This window comes from Gallus gallus, chromosome 5, assembly GCF_016699485.2.
Source record: "Gallus gallus isolate bGalGal1 chromosome 5, bGalGal1.mat.broiler.GRCg7b, whole genome shotgun sequence".
Lineage (NCBI taxonomy): Eukaryota > Metazoa > Chordata > Aves > Galliformes > Phasianidae > Gallus > Gallus gallus.
In genome coordinates this window covers 18,094,736-18,118,021 of record NC_052536.1, presented here as the reverse complement: position 1 = coordinate 18,118,021, position 23,286 = coordinate 18,094,736, and the positions used below count along the sequence as shown (strand labels likewise).

The 23,286-nt window shown below is 41.8% G+C and overlaps 1 protein-coding gene across 1 annotated transcript in view; it reads left to right on the top strand.

The window, feature by feature from the left end:
- Positions 1-23,286, top strand: part of ABTB2 (ankyrin repeat and BTB domain containing 2) — a 128,510-nt gene that overhangs the window by 86,875 nt on the left and 18,349 nt on the right. Inside the window, exon 4 of the mRNA XM_040701801.2 lies at positions 21,080-21,232. Coding sequence (XP_040557735.1) covers positions 21,080-21,232 — 153 coding nt within the window. The remainder of the gene's footprint in view (positions 1-21,079; positions 21,233-23,286) is intronic.

Sequence of the window (23,286 nt, the reverse complement as noted above, 5' to 3'; positions counted from 1 at the left end):
GAGGACCGACTCCTTTGTGGTCTCATCTGGGAGCTCAGCTGTTTCACAAAGTAAAAAAGATTTTTTTTCTCTTTGTCTGATCATTCCCTGAAAGAGAGTGCAGTCTCAAAAAGATACTGCATGAGAGAGGAAAGTGACTACTTGCGTGAAAACGAAGGAGAATTAAATAAATTCAAATAAAATAGATACAGGAAGATGTCTGGCTGCACAGTGCAGAGCCCCTTGGTAGCTCTGTTTTTGGGGGTTCACTGATCAAATGCTCTCTCTGGTGCTAAACAGTTTATTTTGCATCTCATGTTAGCACACTGCAAAAAATGAGCTTTCATGGGGCCACATTCTGTCAAGTTGTTCCACTGGTTTTCACGGTTGTACAGCTGATTCTGTCAAGCACCTTGTAGCAGAAATGTAGATTAAGCTTTCTGTTTTGTGCTGTGTTCTTTTCAGTACTCTCATTATAATGATGTTACAGCGGTTACTTGTTTTGTACCCTGGTGATAAACCAATTCGATCAGAAGTGCAGTCGTTTCTCCAGCAGCTCCCAAACACTTCTCTTTGCATGGCTTACTGGAGTTTTTTTGGAATTCAAGCTGCAACTCTATTCTATTTTAAAATCTGCACTAGATCCTATAACAGCTGCTGTCAGGGAAATTTCTGCCATTTTTTTTCTGACCAGTATTGAGCTGTAAAGGAAATCAAAGGGGATATATTAAAATGGAGAAAAACTGGCATTAGGGAAGAAAAAAAAAACAGAATCTGAGGCCCATTGGGTTAAACAGTTGGCTATGAGAAGTTTGTTAAACCTGAAAATGAAATTAATACTGCCTGGTATGTCAGAAAAGAACTTCCAGCCTTCACTTTCACGTGCTTCAGGGCATATTTATATGTGACTTAATGTATTGATCTCTGTGAACATTTAATATAGTCAGAGTAAAAATATTGCTGGTGCACTTCATACAGGAGATAGTTTACTCATTCCGAGCTCAAGAAGACAAATAGTTGAGGCTGCATATGAGATACCTGACTTATGGCTTAATAGATGAGAGCACTGATTCACCTAATGTGGGTTGGCAAAGCTGTGCAGTTCTTTTATTCTTTATTGAGCTGTGTTACATCAGCTGCAAACTCTGCAAACTCTTTTGTACATTTATGCCCCCTCTCTGGAATATTCTTGTGACGTACATTGCAATCCTAGTTTGTTTTCTACTGAAAAAAATCTCTGTCACAAACAAGGGCCAGTAATGCTGACCTATTCTGTATTTGCTCGTGCTTCAGTTTGCGGTCTGCTATGTAAATCTCATTGGTGAATACTAATCTGAAGTTTAGCAAAGAGAGGGATGGCTCTTAGAGCTACAGACTTGGTGAAATCCCATCTTCATCTTGGAAAGATCTATGAGCCATATAGATTCAGCAGGAACTGCAGTTCTGCAATACATCTATGGACATTACAGCCTACTGTCCATTTTGCTTGACTGTTTGTGAGCTTTCTGTGTGCCACATTTTTGTCATTCTGATGCAAAGTGCTATAAAAATCATAATGCTGGAAGGTCTGGAAGGTTTCTACTGTGCTTCCCTGCAACATGAAGGCAAATAGATTACAAGTACAGAAACTGTGCCCAGTGGAGGCTGTCATGCCTGGGCTGCCATACAGGGCTTTTAAAAAGCGGGCCAACCTTCTGAACGTATCACGCAGCAAACTGTACAAGGTATGAAAACATTCATACTTGTAGTTAGGTATGCAAGGCACCCCAGTGAACAGATTCAGCTTAAACTGATGTGTTCCTTACCCATGCTAAATACCTCCTCAGCCAAAGTGCTGAGGACAGTAAGCTACAGAGTCCTGCAGGAATGGGGTCGATGTAATTGTCTATCTATAGCTTGGCAGATAGAGGACCTTTCTTGTTCAGCCTCCAGTATGTGAATAATCACACCGGTACACTGAAGCTGTGGGAAGTTTGTTGATTGACACTGTGTCAGGTTCTGATACTTACCTCCAGATGAAGGCACTGAAGTGCAAGAAGAATAGGCAAAATTAGACAGAAAGCACCTAGATATCCTTAGCACACGTTCTGAAATATTTCCCCAGTTAATGTAGCTGCTCACTCTATGACCACGTGAACCCCAAACTGACTGAGTTTGCTGCATGGGCAGTAAACTATCTGCTGTTTGGTGTCAAATAAGCTACCTGAGGAAGCATTTTGCAAGTAGTGTGCAACTTGTGCAATATGTTGGCAAACGAATTAGACCCTAAGGTTGGGATCAAGATGCTTTATTCACTAGTCCAACTGCCTGAAGGCTAAGAACTTGTCTGTGCCATTAGAGTGTACATCTGTCTTTGCTGCTGTAAAAAAAAAAGTCTCTCTGCTGGGCAGTGCTTTATTTATTTATTTATTTTTAGTTTCTCAGGGATCTTAGTGTATATTGTATAGGAGATCAGACATTGTGCTTCTGGGCCATGGAGAGTTAGCAGCCATGTGGCATTCCCTCTCTCCCTGCTCTGTTTCTGCTCTGCTTTTTCCCCTAATGCTTATGTCAAGCTAGCAGAGCTTGGGAGTGCTCTGCAGTGTGAGATCATGTCCCAGAGCAGCAGAGCATGTTTGCTGGCATTCTTTATGGGATACTATGAGTGGAGAAGGGCCATCCAAAGGTAAACTAAGTTTTTTCTTCCCTCTTCATTTTTTCCCCGTGTGGAATATAAAGCTTTTGTCTTACATTTAACAGTGTGTCCAGACAAGATTACCCTGATTGATACTTATCTCATGGAGTATTTGCTTCCTGTAGAGCACAAATTGAGGTCAGTACTCTAGTCTCATTTTACAGCTGGATAGACTAGCCTACCTAAGATTAATTGACAGCTAGGGCAGTGGAGCAGACTTAAAGCTAGAAATAGAAGCTGTTGACTGCCTTCATCCTATCTCTGTTTGGATGCATGATCCCAGAAGTACAGATTACCGTGTGTGTACAGCATTTATAGTAGGAATGTTAGTGTAACCTAAAACCTAAGAAAAGGTTTAAAAAAAAAAAAAAAAAAAAAGAAAGTTGGATCCTTCATCCTATTGTGTAGCTGATTATCTGTATCTTATAAATCATTTTTCTATAGCCAATATTGTTGGTCTGTAGAAGGTTCTGAAGGTAATACTAGGCTTGGATGCATGAGTACTAATGGACAGTCAGATCAGGTCCAGAAGAGGGCCATGAAGATGATTGGAGGGCTGGAGCACCTCTGCTATGAGGATAGGCTGAGAGAGCTGATGCTTTTCAGCTTGCAGAAATGGAGGCTCCAGAGGGACCTTGTAGCAGCCTTCCAGTATCTGAAAGGGGCCTACAGGAAAGCCAGGGAGGGACATTTTATAAGGGCAGATTGATGGGAAATGGTTTTAAACTGGAAGAGGGTAGATTTAGACTAGATGTTAAGAAGAAATTCTTTACTGTGAGGGTGGTGAGACACTGGCACAGGCTGCCCAGTGAGGTTGTGAATGCCCGCTCCCTATAAGCATTCAAGGCCAGGCTAGATGGTGCTTTGAGCAACCTGGGCTAGAGGGAGGTGTCCCTGCCTGTAGCAGGGGGATTGGAACTAGATGATCTTAAAGGTCCCTTCCAACCCAAACCACTCCATGATTCTATGATCAGAACTTTCTGAGCTCTCTGAATTGCTGGCATGCCGAGTTTTAAATGTCTGAGTTTACTGGTGTGTTATTTCAATCCAAAAGTCAGTGAACAAAAAACAATTTATGTCAGCAGAAGCACACAGACAGTACCCATCTGACTGTCAGTGAAAATCCAACAAAACACTAGCAAAATTCCAGAGCCAGTGTAGAATTCATCAGTAAAATTCAAGGCTTGCCAATTTGATGGAAATCCAGATGGAAAAGTTGTGCATGTTGCAGGAAGCCAACTGCAATCACAGACAGCATGCATACTATATCTTTCAGGAAGGGTCAGGCAGGAGCAGTGGGCTAGTGCTTACTCTCCTGTGTTGTGTTAGCAGGGTAGAAAGAAGAAGCTGAGCGATCTATTTGTGTTCCATGGAGTATCTCCAGAAATGCCTGCTCTAAAACATTATTTATTGGGAAGGGATCTGATGCTGCCAGGAGAATGACTGTAGTTCTTTCATGCTATTTTTGAGTACTATTTGCTCAAAGGCTATATTCTTCCAGTATTTGACCTATTGATTTAAATAAAAACATTTGATATTTGTCTTGTGGCATACAGTCCAAATTTTCTCTGGCTAGCATGGAAACCAGAGATAGGTCTACATTAAGAGTTCCTGATAGAACGTCAAATTCCTGTCCAAGCATCCCTGAAATCGATGGTGTTCAAGTTTGTATCTCAGCCTGCTATGCTTTCAGATTCAAGCACTCGTACTCAAACCAGATAGAGTGGAGCAGTGGCCTTATGATCCTGTTTTATTTTTCTCACTTGGTAAAATTCAGCCTGTCTTCAGATACATCAGAGACATGCCACTGGCTCTTACTGAGGAAAAAGGTCTCTAAGCAGCTTGTATCTGTGCTTTTCAAGAGCACTCCTTTTCAAGCATCTTCTTGTTCAGTTTCCTTATCAAGAGTCTTGCAGTGTTTGATAAAGAACTCCTATGCTATGGCTATTTCTAAATCCTCAGTGACTACCTGATGAAGGTGGCCTCCCCATCATTTTTTACAAAATTCTTAATTTGAACAAACTTTGATTTGATCTTACTTAGTATGTTTCTTCTTGATGATCTTTAGGTGCATCCTTAGAAATAATTAGAGCCCTTAGTTCTTTCCCTCGCAATTAGGTGCTTTCTTCCCCTCAGCTCAGAAAAGGCCTGGAACATTAAATGTTAATTCTGCAATGGCTTGAGACAGGAGTGATTTGATCACATGGATCGATTTTTGCAGTGGTTATCAATTCACATTAAAGAGCATACTAGCAACCCAATTGTTAATGCCAATTGTATCCAGAAAGTCTTGCTTGCTATTGCACGGGCATCCAACTAGCAGAAAAAGAAGGAAAATCAGGAATAACCTGCAGAGCCTGCTGCTGAGACCTCTGATTGCTCGAAATGCATCATCGACAACACTGGGAAGTATCACTGCTTTCAGAGCCAGTTAAGAACAAAATCTTTTCTCCAGATGGATGTTTCCAGACTCTGAGTGGACTGTCATGAGGCTTTTTTCCCCCTCTACTCTTTTAAAGTGCAGGTTTATGGAATTTTATTAAGTGGAATAGCTACATCATTGTCTGTCTTTTAGATTTATCTGTGGCCTAGCCTTTCCTAATTCAAATTTTATATATTTATGTCTGAATTCTTTTCTTTTACAGCCATGTCCTATTGTTACCATGATTAATCGGGAAGAGAACTTGATATACCTAGTTCAGTGAGCTGTGCTTTTTAAAAAGCCTGCAGTAAAATAACTTCTGGTATCTCTTGTCTGAGAGATCTTAGTACCTTCCTGCTCTTTCTACAACTGCATCACTAAACACATGAAAGACTTATTGCAATTCTTCAGTAAAAACCAGCTTTCTAATAAGTGATCCTTCATTCTGTTTTCAAGTCCCGTATCCTCTGTTAAGATTGGGGACAGCATCCTGCTTTGCACTGTGCTCCATTGGGTCCTCATCTCAGGGACCGTCATGGCTACAAACTGTTAGCCATGCAGAACTGTGTGGGTCTGCCTTGTCAGCGGTACTGTCTGGGGTTTACTTTGTCACTGTGATTGTTCAGAAACACAGAGGTCACCCTTTTTTTCCCCTCACCCAAAATGCTGATGGATTTTGTTTTGTTTTTCCTCTTTAAAGCAAAAACAAACAAACAACAAAAAAACCAACTTGCTATTGATGAAGGGCTTAATTTGGTAGGTTTAGAAGAAGAATAAGAGTTTATAAATGTGTAAGATGAGTTTCCTTCACCATTACTGAGGAAAGAGGCTGCTAGCATCTATTTTTGCCTGTTTGAGACGTAGACCAGCAAGGGTTGGATTCAATCATGATTACGAGATATTCATTCACAAGGAAGATAGAGTGAATGGCCGTATTTCAGAGGCTAATAACCTACAGTCGACGTGCATCTATTGACTAATCTTAATTGTACGTCAGTAGTGCTGTTTCTGGCCCACACAAAATAGTTACATAATATATTTTGACATTTTCCACAGTTCTGAGAAATGAAAATGTGTATATTTTATCAGGAGGAGTCAGTCATTTAGTTGTGCTTTTGGTGAGTATTTTTCACCTTTCTGTTTTGTATGGTTACATCTCAGTGCATTCTACAGCAGTAACATATAACCAGAAAAAAAAGAAAAGAAACAAAGAACACTCAGAAACTACTGACTTTTTAGGAGAGTCGGATCTCATGCAGATGGGGCACCTGCATGTGAGCTCCTGACATCCTAACTGAAAGTCTGAAGAGAGGCTCAGGATGAAATCCTGGATCATTATGGGGTTTTTCTTTTTGTCTTTTTTTAATAGATCATTTTTTCATGTTCAAAGATTATAAAATTGAAAAGTGAGAGGCGACCTTGCCAGTAGCGAGGGGAATTAATTGCAAACCCTGAGGGTCAAATTAATCCAAGTGTAACTGCTGAAGCTGGCAGTGCAGTCTACTAGATTCTTCTGTCTTTTATGTTGTCTGTATAAACAAACACTGCTCTTTCTTTTTTTTTTTGTCTTTTCACTTTGCTTGCACCTGGAACAGACTAGCCTTTCTCCCATATTGCTGGCTGTAAGCAATTTGTAACATTAACTAGAGTGTTTCTAAAGTAGCCTCTATCTTCTGATCTTCTGAATTGAAATAGGGGTGTGGTACAAACATAGGTTATTTAAATTCTCTGCACAATTACAGGGAGAAGAATATCACTGTAATACCAAGTCAAACAGCACAGAACAGACTTCATAGAGAGCAAAGGGTCTGCCTCCCTATGCCAGCCTTGGCGCACAGGGAAAGTGTTACAGGTGAACAAGAACTTGCACAGTGAAACAAATACTTGGTTAGCATAGCTGTATCTGAAGCCATGCACCAAAAAGTCAGCCTCTTGAAACCTTACTACTGAATATATATTGGATTCTGTGAACGGTAGTCAACGATTAGTGTATGAAGTCTCAGATGTCAGATATGAATGTGCAGGGGGACAGATGACCTAGAAGATTAGAAGGTGTGAATGTGTGACTTGATATTTAAACACCTGTAAGCAGATAACCTGACTTGCCTGGTCCTCTGACTGGTGGGGCCACTGTGTCTCTGAGGCCTGAGCATGTGGACAGTCTGGGCCAGAGGAGTGGATGTGTAGGTACTGCAGCAACAGCTGGTGCTGGTTTCATGCCAGCCAAGCGTTTGTATTTCTTATCAGAGATAATCCACCTCATCTCTGAGCTTGCTTGCAGCAATTCTCAATTCTCTTCCTTTGATCCCGAAAGGGTTCAGTTCATCTGACACGATAGGGATGCAGAAGGTAAACAAGGAGCACTCCAGTAGGGATTACTGACAGACTCTGCGAGAGTCTCGTGAACTGCATTTGCTGATCATATCTTAAAATTGTTGGTAAATTATCACAGTGACTACTTTATATTAAAATGTAAATAAAAATATCTGATCTGCTTTGTGCAGCTGCGAGTGATATTAAAATATTATATTAGTATGTGAACTGAATGAATGTTAGAACTGTGAATATCCAGGGTTGGATGGACAGTTTCCAGAGGTCCCTTTCAGATTGGATGGTTCCCTCTCTTAGAGCACAGTGAAGCTTTAACAGAACACCTGTGCTTACTGAGTGCTATGGAACTATCAGTAATGACAGACTGGTAAGGAAACAGTGGATTCTTGCATAAAGATCTAGCATCCCTGGGAGCTCTTTCTGGAGTTAATTTTCTTCACCAGTATAACTTATGCTGAAATGCAAACCCTGTCTATCAATTTGCTGATCTGAAATAATGAACAAGTTGGACAGAGCAGTAGAGGAAAAATATACATTGCATATCCACAAGATACTGGGCAAACAAAGGGAAAGTGAAATGGAGGGATCTTCATGTCGTTCCATTTTGCTGTGAGACCATAGTGCTTGGCTTGGTAGAATACCAATGAGAGTTATACTGTGTTTTGTTAGGTGATTTTCAGTGAGAAGAAAGACTCTGATTAGCCTGATTTCAGACCATGGGTAGGAGGAAATAATCTGAAATAATGGCAACTATTTCAAAACATGTTGATGCCAAAAGAGTGGGTTGGAGTAGTCGGCATGGATTGCAAAGGGGAAACCTTTTGTGATAACTTGGTGAATGAGAGGAGAACAGCGGGCAATGTGTGTCTTTTACTTAGCAAGGCTGTCAACACTGTCTCTCATAACACTCTTATAGACAAATTTGATGAAGTATGGGCTAGATGGGTGGGAAGGGAATTGCTGGGCTCAAAGATTAGTGATGAGCATCACAAAGTCCAACCTGGATGTCAGTCATTAGTGATATGTCCCGGGGATCAATGGTGGGATCAATACTGTTTAACAACTTAATTAATGACCTGGATAATGAGACAGAGTGCATCCTTAGCAGGTTTGCAGGTGATAAGAAACTGGGAGAATCCTTGATACATCTGGTGGCTGTGCTGCTGTTCAGAGGGACCTCTGTAGGTTGAAGAACTGGTCAAACAGGAATCTCAGTTAGGATAAGCAAATGGAAATGCTTAGTCTCTTGTCTGGGAAGGATTAACCCCAGGCAACCGGTACATGTTGGAGGCTGATGAGCTGGAGCAGCTTTGCAGAAAAGGAGCTGGAGGTTCTATCAAACAGCATATCAAACATAAGCCAGCAATGTGCTCTTGCTGCAAAGGTGGCTGATATCATCCTGGGCTGAATTAGACAGAGAGTTTGCAACAGGTGGAGAGGGAGATCCTTCCACTCTGCTCAGCCCTGTACAGGTACAGTTCTGGGCTCCCCAGTATACAAGAGAGGTGGATATACTGGAGAGAATCCAGCAAAGAGCCACAAAGATGATGAATGGAATGCAGTTTCTGTCATTTGAGGTGTGACTGAGAGAGCTGGGGTTTCTTTGTCTGGCTAAGAGAAGGTTCAGGGAGATCTTATCAGTCTCCATAAATATTTCCCTCCCAGTAGGGAGGGAAACAAAGATGAAGCCAGACCCTTCTAATTGGTGCACAGTGAAAGAACAAAGGCACGAACTGGAATATAGAAAATTCTACTCGAACGTGAAAAAGCTATACTTAACACACTGTAACAGGTTGCCACTGCTGGTTGTGTAGTCTGTGTCCTTGGAGGTAATCAGAATCCCAGTGGACAGCCTGGGCAACCTGCTCTAGCTGACCCTGGGTTGAACAAAACCATCTCCGGGGGTGCCGTGCAGCCTCAGCTGTTCTGGGGTTGCAATGGCAGTTTTTGTCACTTAAAGTTGATTTGTGTGTGTGTCACCTGGTAACTTCCCAGTCATTGGTAAGTGTCAAGAAATAGTTCTGGAGATATGGCTGTTCTCTTAGCAGGCAGTAACTGTTCCTTACCACCTACCTGGATGAGCAGTACCACCTTTTGGCAGTCTTTGTTCTGACAGTTACAAAAGTTTCTTCTGAAAAGCACAGTTACAGTAGATGTCAGTGCTTGCATTGTGTCTTTGACCCAAGCCACTTCTGGCATACATCCCCTACTTGTAAAAGTGTTTGAAAACTATGTAGCCAAGTGTTGGCTCATTTCTTTAGTAACAAAGAGATGATGGCCATTGTGTGTATGTGTGCTACCACTCTGCAATTACTGTAACTACAGCTACAGTAATTACTGTAACTCTGTGAAGATTTCAATGTTAAGTTCTTGGCTTCTGCACTTAAGTTTCCATCTGTTCAGATCAAAAAGAAGGTAGGAGAAAATAAGAACCCGTTAAATGAGTTGCCTGTATTCTCTGGGCGAGTACAAACAAATGCTCAGTGCCTGTAGACCCTCTATGTTGTGTATTGTTTATTGTTGCCATTTCATCACCAGAAGATTAAGAAGCAAAGTAGCATAAAAAAAGGAAGGAACAGTAATGCATGAAAAGCGAGAACAGAACTGTTATAGCGAGTGTTATGAAAAAGGTATTTTACAGATACAGAGCTGAATAAAGCAAGGTCTCCTGGCCCTTGGGACAGCAACTACCTGTTAAAGTTGTACAGGACTGACTGAGTTTCTATTTGTCTCCTTGCTGTTGGCTGTCGTTTAATATCAGTCTGTCTCCATTTTTTCTAGAGATAGTTCTTCAGAGATAACCACGGTGCTCCTGTAGGTAATATAAGTAAAAAGTAGTAACTGCGGATGAAGGGTTCTGAAAATATTGCAAAGAATGATGGTAAAAAGCCAGCAAGTTTCTTTTTCAGTAATTGCTGTTTCCAATTGAAGCTAATATTATTTCCTGTTGGACTAAATTACAGACATGCAGAACTTGCCTGCTTCCTGAGGAAGGAGTTAGTGTGGCCCTTGTTAAAGCATCAGCTAAATAAAGACACAGTTCAGAGTTGTTGCAGTGCAGCAGCCACGGTTGGCAGACTGTTGGGGTTTTCTCTCTTATTTTCCCTGACATCTTTGTTACAGAGAGCTGAGAGCTAAGCTCTTCTGAAGAGTAAACGTTTCTGGGTATAATTTATGATAATAGCAACAATCATTCTTTCTCTTTGACCTTGTGGGGATTAGAAACTAAGCTTTCCCTGGGGTGATCCTAGATTGTATGTCTCTGCTTTGTCTCCTTTTAAAGGAGACTCTGGCAGTTTGCGTTTCCTGGTCCCCTACCTACAAGTGCATGTACAGCCATGACCTGATTGTCACTTAGGATGCTAAATTGTGCAGTTTTCATCAAGTGTTCTTATAGTAAATGCTGAGCTGACTGTTTTAAAAGTATGTCTGCTCTGCAATACAAATCCTATTCAAATGAGTTACATGTCTAAGCAGATTCAGCTCTGGTTTGTGGATTCTTCTGGGGCTAAACAACCATGTGCTGATACAATGCGTGCTGGTCTGATGTGTTTGCTCAGAGAGAAAAGATAATGAACCATGTTTTACTTTCTCGGTTTATCAGTGTAAATCTGAAGTGATGCTGCTGAAAGGGGTACTTTAAGTCAAACTGCTGGGATTTTCAGTTCAGCTGAAGACTTGGTACCTAAAGCTCTTTCTGGCATGGATTAGCAAGCCTTGGATAAGCAACATCTTAAAGCCTAGAGAACAGGGCAGAGAAACAGGGGCTGTAAATAATTATTTCTAAGCTTGCTGGAAAACTCTGCTACTATAAGCAATTCACATAGCCATTCTTCACCTCTTCAGCTCCCTTCAGAGATAAGACATGCTTCCAAAGAGGTATAGGGTCTTCTGATACAAGTGCTTTAGAACTGCTAAGATCTTTCAGTACAGGATTCGTTCAGTATGAGTTTTGAACAGGATTCAGTTCAGGATGAGTTAGCCACAAGATAGCGCTAGGAGAAGATAGACAAGCCTATTTGAGATGAGTATAAGTAGTTGAGCGTGAAATTATAACAGGGCTATTATAAGCTGCTCAGAATGCATCTTGTTGCAATTATATTGCTTCCAGTATCCAGACTGTGCAATTAAGAGTTACCTCTGTGCAGCACTGCACTGTGCCAGGTAGCTGTGCTGAGATCCCTGATGTGGCTGCCAAACTTTTTGGGAAGGTTCTCTCTGAAGAATTTTGATGCATTGGAACACCACAGAAACATATGCTCCTTAAATGACTTTCCATCTGGGTATCCCATTCTTCCTTATATAAGAAATGTTGCAATAGTTTAATTAACTTGCTTTGGAACCTCTTTTTGTCTGCTAAAATCTCTGTGTTGCAATGCTTATTATGCTTGGTCTTTGCTCAAGGGTAGGTGACCAAACTAACTTAGTTTGACCACCTACAGAAAAGGCATTTGCCCAGGTATAGTGATGCATTGTCATTCTCACTATGTACAGTTCCAGCCATATACTCAGGGCTCAGAGGTAACTAAGAAAGGCAAGTGAAAACTGCTTTATTCCTCAAAAAATGTTGCTGCTTCAGTTTTCTTTCAGGTAAAAACTCTTGGAAGAAATATTTTGGTTTCTCATCTTCCACATGCATTTTATTCTTCCTTTGTATTTGAAATGCAGAGTCCAGGGTGTTGATAAGGAAGGCTTATTCAAGCAGCAGGTAATGAAATGGAGAGCAGACAAAGATTTTGAATTATAGTTTATTTTTCAACAAGCTGAAGGAAAATAATTGTGCACATTGCACTTGGCATTAGAATTGATGCATATCGTTCATCGATGTTTCTGTGTTTTTAGATCTGCTTTCTGACAGCAGAATTTTAACAGTGCTGAAAGGAAAAAATATCCTTCTAGTTTGGTATTAGAAACAAAATATTCTAATTCTGTAATGCCAGCCATAAGCTGTGGTAGCCACAGAGCTGTACGCTTGGCAATGGTCAAAATGAAGCAGGTTAAACCTATTGCAAGAGTGAGTTTTGGCTGTGTATAAGAAAACTCCATTCTCCAACCTTCCATTAGAACGTAAATCTTTATGTAAGGTTATTGAAGTCTTGAAGATTATTTAGAGAGAGAAGGGATAAAAAAAATAGTCTTGACATAAACAGTTGGATGACAGCTGAGTTTTTAAATCTAATTCCTATCCTGTACTGCACCACTGCACTCAGTCATCTGCAAACTCAGTATAAAGTGTGCAACTCTGTAGTTCAGAGTGTACAAGATGCAAAACTTTGGTAGCAAGATGTTGCTTTGTAGAAAGTATTGCTTATGCCACAGGGCATGCTTCTGGCTGCATATTTGTGCTAGGAGTCCTAACAACTACACATATGATCATATCAAGATTCTGAAGGTAAGTACTTTTACACTTTTCTGGTTTGCAAGGTTGTCATTTGTGAAGATTCCCCCAGTTTATGATGTAGAAATGTGTCATAGACCTTTTCCTAAGAGGAAGGCACACTTTTTACAATTCAGTAGAGATGATGAGGCTACTGATACCCAAGGTGGCAAGAGATTTTTAACTTTACACGTATCCTAAGTTGTTTTTGATTGGAGCAGACAGGTATATATTGAGGTACTGAAACATAGAATTATAATTGATGTTCACTGAGAGTGTATATACTCTATTTCTGTACAGCAGCAGCTCAAGGAACAAAATGGAAGATCTTTGAAGGCATGAGAGGAATATGTTCATTGAACAGCTTGCTAGTAAGGCTCAATTTGTGTGATCTTGCAAAATAATTTAAAAAATGGTGCCAATTGTATCTATTTCAACTAGCGGTGATGTAACTCCTCGTCATAATCTTTCATTAATGATATGTGTCGTGTCTTACCTGGCACTGGCTTAGAGAGATGAGTACAGCCTATTCATTCACAAATGCTACACCCTGTGGGCTTGATTGCCTTTTATTCAAGAAAATGGATTCTAAAATTTTGGTTATTTAGTGAGATCTTCTATGATTGTAGTACAGCAGCCAGAACCCGAGTTACATAATTACACCGCTGGCTGGAGTGAATGCCTGATTTTAGTTTGTACCTAAGAGAGCTCCAAAATCAGTTCTCTTCATCTGCACGTATTAGGGTGTTTCTCATGCCCTCATGCTAAACTTGCATGAATGTAAAAAGCCAAAAGATTATTTAGAGTTTCATTAGGAATCCATTGACGTTGGTGTCAGGTGAGATTAATTTACCAGGAGGCCATGCTCGCAGTAGCGTGACGTGGCTCAGAAGCATAACATCAGTCAAGCAGTGAAAATAGAAATTTCATCTACCTTTTTGCTGTTCTGAAATATGAACGAATCATCTATTAGTCTTTAAATGTTTAGCTTCTATCTACCAGTATTTTTATATTTGTAAAACTGTCTTGCGAAATGTTAATTAGATTTTGGCTTGTGCTGTAAAATAAATGGCAATGTTTCCCTATTTATTGTTAAATCTGTGCTTTGCTCAGGATTGTCTTTGTTCAGCGGAACAAACTTTTGCAGTTATAATTAAACAGTTCTGAGTATTCCAGAACTGCACAAAAAATATTTCTCTTTCTGGCTCTTTGTTCTCACAATTGCAACTCAGGAGCTTCAGGCAATTTTTGTAAGCACGGCAATGCTCTGCATTCAAGATTTTACAACTGGGCCCTGAAAATTAGTTCTGTGATTGAATCTGGCAGATTGGTTTTGGCTTGAGAATCAGCATATGTTTTTAACATATGCATGTTGGCATGACTGAAGTCATAACTAACAGGCCTGTTATCTCAATCCGACTGGTGTTTGCAGGAATTAACTATAATGGGCAAAAAAATATGATGGAGGAGGGAGGAGCTCCAGCACTTGGTAGTGAAGAATCATACTGATCCCAGATAAATCTTCTTGCAGGTAGCGCACTGTGGTTTGCTTTCATTTTGCTAGCCTAGCACCTGGAATGAACCATAAGAATACCTCTTGGTTTTTCTGGCCACAAGATCAAGGTTAATCCAAGAATAACAGACAACCCATTCTGGCTTTCTGCCTGTGTTTATTTCTGCCTATCACATAGCATGTTGTTACAGGCTCTTTCAGTTAATGCTTGTAGTTTGCACTCCTGTTTTGCTCCAAACTGGATCAGTGTTTTCTTTCGCGGCAGGAATTGTGCTTTTGTAGCACATGGCAACATCTTTTCAGTCAGTCTGTTTGGGGTAGATCCTGGTTATGGGGCCCTAAATGTTAAAGTGGCTCAGGTTGGAACAAACCATGCCGGCCTCTTCTGGTCATTCTGCAAGCTTTTGACTGAATTACCCAGAAAATCCACAATAATGGCCCTTCTCCTTTCTCATTTTTTGTTAGTCAGTGCTGATGACTTAAAAACACAAGTACAGGGGCACAAAGGGAATTTTTAAGATTTTCCACACAAATAGATTTTTAATGACAGCTGAAAGGTTGGGGTGGATTGTGACCAGTTGTGTAACTGAGGACAAGCTGTATGGGCCTTCAGAAACTTGAACTGTAACACCACAAACAGCAGAGAGTAATGTGTGAGAGGAACGCAGAAGTGAGGTGTCCTTGCTGCTGGCCACAGCAGGCCTGAAAGGCAGCAGAGGGGTGTAAGCTTCCTTCCGAACAGCAGCAGTGAAAGGCCTTGTCCTAGCAAAATGGGGGGGCTTGGAAGCCAGCACGGTCACCTTTTTACATGGGAAAGGCTCAACAGATGTGACACAAATGAGCAGTTCATTATAAAGTCCAGAGCTACTGCTTTGTTGTGTGAAGAGCTGGGAAAGCTCACAGCCATTCAGAGGCTGCATTTGAGACCCAGGGCCCTCAGAGATGTACAGAATTGGTCTCTGCATGTCTGGTGTTACAAGTTCACACACGTGTCATTGGCAAGTGCTGTTTTCAGTGTGTAGCATGAGATTCAGTAAATCTGTCTTTAAAAGTTGCATCCAATCTTCATGCAAGTGATTTAAGCACAGAGCTGTCTATTGATTAGAGCTTAAGACTGCAATTAGGTCCAGAGTTGTGCAAGAATTTGCCCCTCAGTTCACCTGCCTGATTGTTTGCTGTAGTGCCTTTTAGCATATGGAGAACTTTAGGATGTCAAAGAGTGGGGAGGAGCAGAAGAGCAAGTCCAATGGTATTCCATTCCCTGATGTCTCCTCTGTTGAGGTGGTTACTCACAGTGACAGGGATCAAATGGCTCTGTGTGCTCTTGAGGCAGATGGAAGCAAGTCACATCCTTCACCACATCACTATGACCATGTTGTTATACTTAAAGCTATCGTGTGTATTTATCTGACTCTTATCATCACCTACATATAGTTTAAGTTGGTTTTAATTATTTTACATCTGCCTATAAACTGAGTTCCTTCTGCCACAGTACGCAGATGTTACAAATGTGTTTGTAGAGTACACATGGCACATTCTAGAACAACAGAAGTATTTGCTTTCAGTCTGAAAATGGTTTTTCCCTGTTGCTAAAACAATAAATAATAAGGAAATCATAGACTAAAGTATCTTTTTAAGATTCTTAGAGAGTCCTCGGTGATTTCTTCATGCTTTCTTTTAGCGAGCTTTTTTTAGTGAGTTTTTATTTTGTTTTGTAGCTAACGTAGAATAAAACCTGTCTCATTTCTCAGTGAAGGTTGCAGACAAGAACAGAAAAAAATGATTTCTGTGGTTGCTAGTAAAGATCAGAGCTGCCATTTCTGGATTAAAACTACTCTTGTACTGTTTTATGCTCTATCAGCAGAGGAAATTGTGAAGGCAGACTCAGTGCAGAAAGGATCCCAATAAATGTAATATTATCCAGATGTTTTTCATTCTGTTAGTGTCCCACTGAAGGATAACTCACTGTACTCTGGAAGTTAGTGTTGTGGCAGAACCAAGCCAAGACCTTAGCAGCTTGATAATGATCCACTAAAATCTGAGAACTCTTTATCTTCTAAGACATGAGCCAATCACTGTTTCAAGGGAGTTCAGAAGAAAGCTTTCCCTTTAGGCCAGTTGGCTGCGATTAGATTTCTTTTTCCATTTCTGTGAAGAGCTGGGACTGTTTGCTTTGAAAGACGTGGCATTAGTTGCGATGATCTTTGGATCAGAACCAGGATGGCAGTTCCTGTCTTTTCTTTGTAAATGTGGTAGGTTTTTGCAAACTCAGTAAAATATCTTGAATCTGAAAGGAATGGTTCCACGCTTAAGCTGGTTGTGTTTTGGAGTAAAGATTTTGTGTTTCTCTTGTTACTTTATTCACATATAATTACATACCCAGTGAACTTTCTTTGCTGCAACTTGCAGAATGGTTTAGTGCTTGAGAATCCAAGCTTTAAGTATGCTTCTGTTTTCTACTTTGACGTTAAATGGTTTGGGTTTGGATACTCTGTAATGCCTCCGAGTCTTTTCCTTCTCCAGCTCATCAGACATTGTTCTGTTTTCTTTTTGACTCTGTTGCCATACTTGAATTTTTTCTGTCTTGGTGTAAAAGCAGTTGGTTCAGACAGTGCATCGTCTAGCTATCTTCCTACACTAATCACCATTTACTTGTAGATCAATCTTATTCCCACCTTTATTCCCCTGCATATTTCTGCTCACTGTACGTCTGTCTGCAGGACCCCTCATTAGGAGCTTCCTTGGCCACAGGACGGTCACCAGTATTCCTGCTTGACACACTACTCCCTTACCTTCCTGCGCATTTGCAAAGTGACTTTCAAGCTCATTCCTTAAAAAAAAGATTGGGGGAGGGGGAGGGTGAAGCAACAGGTGAGACTGAGAGCTTTTTCAGTATTGTATGCTATAGCTAAACAGGAGGAAAGAGAAGTGGCAGCAGGCAAAATGTCTCCTCCTTCTCCACTCCCCCTTTCTTCATCAGTCTTGTCACCGGACCCTCCAAGCAGCAGGGAGGAATTTGGCACTGTGAAAGTTCCCTGTAGGAAGCCTTACTCTTTTCATCTGAAATGACAGGTGTTCCTCACCTCTGAAATTGAAGCTCCACGAGCATTTTCTTAGCATTCAGCAGTGAATGGCATACCAATGGCATCATCTTCTGACTCCTGTGGAGGTCTTGCCTCCTCTGCATACAATTAACTTCCCTCTGCCAAAAATGCCTTGGCCTTAGGGCTCTTAAAAATCCTGAGAAGAGCTTGCTTTGGAGAGTGGTTTCTTTGTGATGAATGACCTGACACTGAAAGTCTGTGAACCCACAGCGTATCCTCAGAGATTGCCACACATGATCCCCACATGCCAGTCGTGTCCTAGGCAATTGTAATCAGTTAAGTGCAGCACATTTCCAGGGAAAAGCTACAACCCCTTTCAACAAATGAACTGGCTGTAAGTTCTCTGCCAAGTGCGGCTGCCACCATCCTTCTTGATTATGTCTACACAGAAGAATGCATTTTTGTTCAAATGAGGGGAAAACAACAACAATAGATTCCATTCTTTCTCAGAGCACATCTCCAACCTGATCCCTTGGCAATGGCGGGGCTCTCTGGTTTGAAGTGGAGAAAATGTTAAACAACTGATGGATAAAATATTGATAGCTCGTGGTGCTCTCAGACATTACCGTGTTTCTTTACAAGGCATGTAGTAAGCAAGGAGTGTTCATTTTACTTTTACTGCTGTGTACTATTCCGGTTCACATGTAAAATTGGTCTCTTATAAGGCAAGATGACAAGAAGCTGAACAAAGCAGTGGTGGCATTCTTCATAGAATACACAGTGTGTGTGCCCCCAGTGAACTACTGCTGGGAATACGACAGTTTCCCAGGGCTGGATCGCTTCATGTGCAGAATTTAATGAGCTGCCAAATGCTTCCAAATGTCAGAAAATCATGAGGAAAATGCACTGTCCAGAACATGGCACAGACAGAAATACGTAGATAGAAATTCATTTTTTAGCTTGCGGCATCTTCCCAGTTAATTCTCCGTGGAGGTTTCACCCCTCCATCCTCCTCCAGTGTTTTTCAGACTGTGAAATGATCGGTGTTTCCCTGGAGGCAGGCAGAAGCCCAGGTTAAGAGCCATAGGGATGACAATTACATTTATTTTCTAGAAAAAAGAATAATTGCATTTATTTTCTTAGTGCAGTGCAACCCAGCGTTGGCATTTACTTCAGCTGAACTGCATCTCTCTCTTCTTAGATCATGCAGTAGCGCTGCTTATGTAATGTATTGTCAGGGAGAAAATGAGTGAAGTGCTGCTGCTAGCATGCCCACAAGCATACTGTGAAGAAAGGAAAGAGTTGGGTAAAAGGGGGGGAACAGGAGGAAGAACAGAAATTCCATCCTCAAGCTAGAAATTTTCCAGGGAAATAGAGCCTTTACAGCAAAATGGAGATTGAGGTCATCATAATCACTACTGATAGAATAATGATTTTTTTGCTTGCACAGTAATGTGAGTGGTGGGACTGGGACAGAGTAGGACAGCAGCGAGAGAAAGTCATCCTTCCTGTCACTTACTGCAATCTAAAGTCTGCTCTCTTTGAGGCAGGGCACTTAACTAGTGTATTGAGATGATTTTTAAAGCTTTTGGAAAAATCTGTTGTGATTTAAAACAACCAAGCAAACACCTCTTCCTTCCCTTTCCTCCCCAGCCAGGCTTTTCTTGTTCAAGATCTGCTTGTGCATGCAGTCCATTTAGGATCCTGGCACATGCCAGTTTTTAGAGAATGGAAATTTCTTCTTAGTACATGTTATTTCTGATGCAGACTCGATGGTATTTTCTGCTGGCTGAGCACAGCCTATTGCAGCAACATAACAGTTACCCGGGTCTGGCTCGCTACCTGGGAAGACAATCTGATCTGTGCTGGATCAGCACGGTTCTCCGTCCAGCAATGATCCCAACGTGAAAGCTTTGGGGATGCCGTGATGTGGCCAGAATTGTCCACAGCCACAAAAGGTTCCAGATTACTTGTTACTTACGGTTACTTATAAGATGGGTGTTTAATTAATCGCTCTTGAATATTTCATTCTAGTGCTTTTAAGCACGTCTTTCTGTGCTCACCATTTTGGGAGAAGGCTAGGGGCTCCTAAACACAGAGCGAGTCTGGATACTGAATTTAGGCTCCTCCCTTTGATGCCTGAAGCTAAAAGGTGTAAATGCTGGCTCTGTTGTAGGCCAGAAAGTTCTCTGGGGCCAACTGCTGAATCCATCTCCCAAACCCGAGTTGTCTGGATTGCTGCTCTTCCCTCAGGGCAGTCAGTCAACTCTGAGCTGGCTGTGCTGCAGATTGGCTGCAGCGATCATCCCACGGATCTGGAGCGAGTTAGTAAGCTTAAATGGGCTGCGGAATTAAAGCTGAGCTTCAAGAAGGTCTCTCAGCTGGTGAGCTACTGCACGGTTTTCAAAGTGAAGGATGTAGGAGCCCTAAAATTGTAGTTGATTGATGTAGAAGCATACTGGTAAAAGCAGCAAGTCACATTAAGAACAGTCTTGCACTGGCGGTCCAGGATTGATCAGATATTTAGACTGACCTGTGATTTTGTAGATATTGCTTTGCCACTCAGGAGAAGGAAAGGAGCAGAGGGAAAATAAGCAGGCTCGTTTGCCAGCAGAAAATGGCAACTTATTGGAGTGTGCTTTGCAACTGGTAAAATTGAAAGAGCTTGCACATATTTGCTGGGGTAGAATTATTCCAGCCTGAAGGATGTTCAAAGCCATCCAAAGGCAGTTCTGCTTACAAATCTCATTATTGATGAAATGATTTCTAATGGGATCGGCGCTGCTCGCTCTTACTGTGATGGCAGATGTGCGCACACACATACGTGCGCTGCTTTGAAAATGCCTTTCATGGGTTCAGCTGCTTTCATTAATATCATTTTATATTTTCTGGTAGGCATCTTTTTTCCTTCAACTTTATAAAGGAACTGGTACCTTATCCCCTCGGTTACTTTCTTTTGAATGCTTAAATGAAAAGGGCTTTTTTTCAGCCTGAGTAAATTCATCACTAGAAATGGGAGAGGTGTTTCCAATTACAGCTGGCGCTTCTGAGCCTCGCACCACGGTGGCAGGTATCCCTGGGGGAAAATCAAGCAAACAACAGATCACTCTGGCTGTGTACTGGGAGGAGAGATATGTTGTGTATGAGTGTTATGATACCCATATATTATTGTGTAATTTTAGTGTTGTTTTCATTCATAGGAGCTGGGGGGGCGGCTGTTCAGAAGCTAGTCCAGAATGGCTGTTGGTGCTGTTGTTACTGTCATATTTATGTTGCTTTATTGCCTTGCAATTCCTTGTATAGACTGAAACCTCACTGTGTGGGTGCTGTACAAATTAGGATCAGGTAAATTGTTTTTTCTGCAAGTTGCTTACAATTTGTTGTTTGTTATACATGTTTTCTTCCTCAGAGTTGTCTCCATGTTGGTTAATCAAATCTCTTTGTTTCTACTCATTCGTAAATCCAAAGTGTGGCAAGTTTTGCTGGCGAAAAAGACATAAAAGCAAAGCTGCAGCAGTTCTGCAGTGTGCTTAAAGGGTCACTTGTGCACAAGTGGTCTCTCACCTGCTGACCTGCCGCCTTGCCGAGCAAGAGGATAGAGCTACCTTTGCAGGATGGGCTTTATCTGTCTGCCTCTCACACACAGGCAGAGGGAGAGGTGAAATGTGCTGATGCTGAGTCCTAGTAGAAGACAGCAGACCCACGTTAACCATGACTTGTTTTTTCCCTGTTTGCACAGGCCCTTCATGCTTCTGCCGCCGCTGATGGAGTGGATGCGGGTGGCTATCACCTATGCCGAGCACCGGCGCAGCTTAACGGTGGACAGCGATGACATCAGGCAGACAGCCAGGCTGCTCTTACCTGGGCTGGACTGCGAGCCCAGGCAGCTCAAGTAGGTGGACCGAGTGCTTTACTTTCCATGTTTCATGGGAGTGGGACTCAATATACTATATTGGCAACGTGTGCTCAAGGTTTTAGGAGGAGATAAAGAACCTTTGGCCAAACGCCACAGTTGGGTAGAAGGATTTTGTCTTGCCAGAAGTTGTGCAGGAAGAATGAGAGAGAAAGATTGCAATATAAATATTCAGTCACTTATGCCTCAGTCTTAATTACAAGATAATCTTTTGCTTTCTCAGATGCCCTGATGAAAAGTATAAGTACCTATTAATATCCTCCTCTCACATGTATATTGAACAGGGATTTATAATTAACCTGGTTCATTAGCACATCATAGGTATTTTACTAAGTGTTTGTAGTCTTTCAAAGTTGCTGTCATTAGCACTAATTTTGATACCAGAGTTATATCTTGAACAGTACTGCAGGTTTGAATGAATTTTATCGCCCATATTGACTGAGTTAAATGAATGGGCTGGACACATAAATAACAATGAATGCCACTTCTGTCGTGCTCTGCAAGTGATGAAGTGCTGTATTTGTATCCTTTCCGATAATCACTACTCTTAGAATTCTTTTTCATGAATGAGAGAAGCGACAGGAGACTTAATTAGGACTCCTTGAACTCTTTTTGTTGCTCTTTACTTTTTCCTTCTGGCAGCCAGGAAGGCTCTTAGTTTTTGCTATATCTCTGTCTCCCCACTTGTGCAACAAAGGATACTCCTCGCTATCCATAAAACCTAATGCAAAGCTAAATTACTTGGCAAGCGTGCCGGTGCAGTTCAATGACTGAACTCTGCTCCAAGCTCATTTGTGGCATGCCTGCTATTTCCTAACTCTGCCTGATATGATAATACAGGCTAAGACTGTTCTGTGTAGCTGCACCTTAAGGGGACATAGCTATGGAAAGTCAGAGGTGGCAGCCTTTTAAGCTTTATCTGTGCTGCATCTGCCCACGTGAGCACTTAGTCTGGGCACGCACTCACATAGCACTTCTCCCCATACTCTGCCAGTGTACATGTGCTTTGTATCAACTGAAGCACACATTTCTCAGGCTTCTGTGAAGATGGTAGGTGCTAGCATAGGCTAGTTACTATGGGCTAAGCTAATTTTACCCATATGCCTAGTGCTTGCCAAAACCTTTGACATTCTTTGAGCAGTGCCATGGAAGACATCGTGAGTGCTTTCAGTCAGTTTCCTAAGTTTCCTTTCAAGCTCTCCTTTAGAAAGGCTTTTTTCTTTCAAAACCGAATCCAAACTTTGCACCTCAAAGGCATCCCCCTCCATCTCTGCACTAGTTTTTTTGTACACATTGGCATACAAAACACAGGTGGTCCCTTACTTTATAGATCATACCTTAAATAATAAGGCAGGGTTTGGGGTGCTTGTTTTTGCTTCTGATGCGAGGTAAAACAAAACACTTAGAGACAGCCTCTGTGCTCCCAGGGCTCTCCATCCGCAGGCGGGGGGAAGCCAAGCATATGCAGGAGCTGCCATCTGGGCATTGCACGGGTGCAAGCTTTACCCTAGGAAGCGTGCAGGAGTTTGCCTCTCTGTGACAGGGTAACAACTCACGCATGGAAAACCTGCTGTGGGTACAGCTGCTGCACAGCAGTTGTGCGTGTGTGAGCTCTTTCCCTGGCTCATGGAGGATGCTGTAGCTTTTATCACACTCTAAAAGAAAAAGCTGCTTTGCCTCTATCATAGAAGCTCGTGCTGTCAAGCAATTACTACAGGCCAGCGTGTATATAGTATTTTTCTGTTGGGAAGTTTTGCACAGGCTGAGCTTGCAGGTCCCCCAGGAGCAAAGCCCATAAATAGTAACTTCAGATTGCTGTCTCCAGATGTGCTCCCGGCAGCTCTACGCCAAGAACTGCAGCCCACCTCTTTGCTCTGTCCCTCTGACAGCTCTGCACAATGCCTTGCTTTGCTCTGCAGAGCTCAGCAGCGCATGGTGCTCCCACCCCCCTCCCCTTGCTCCAGCAGCACAGGGTGGATTGTGCCTGATAGATATTCTATAAATAGAATCAGTGTGCAAAGATAGATACCTGT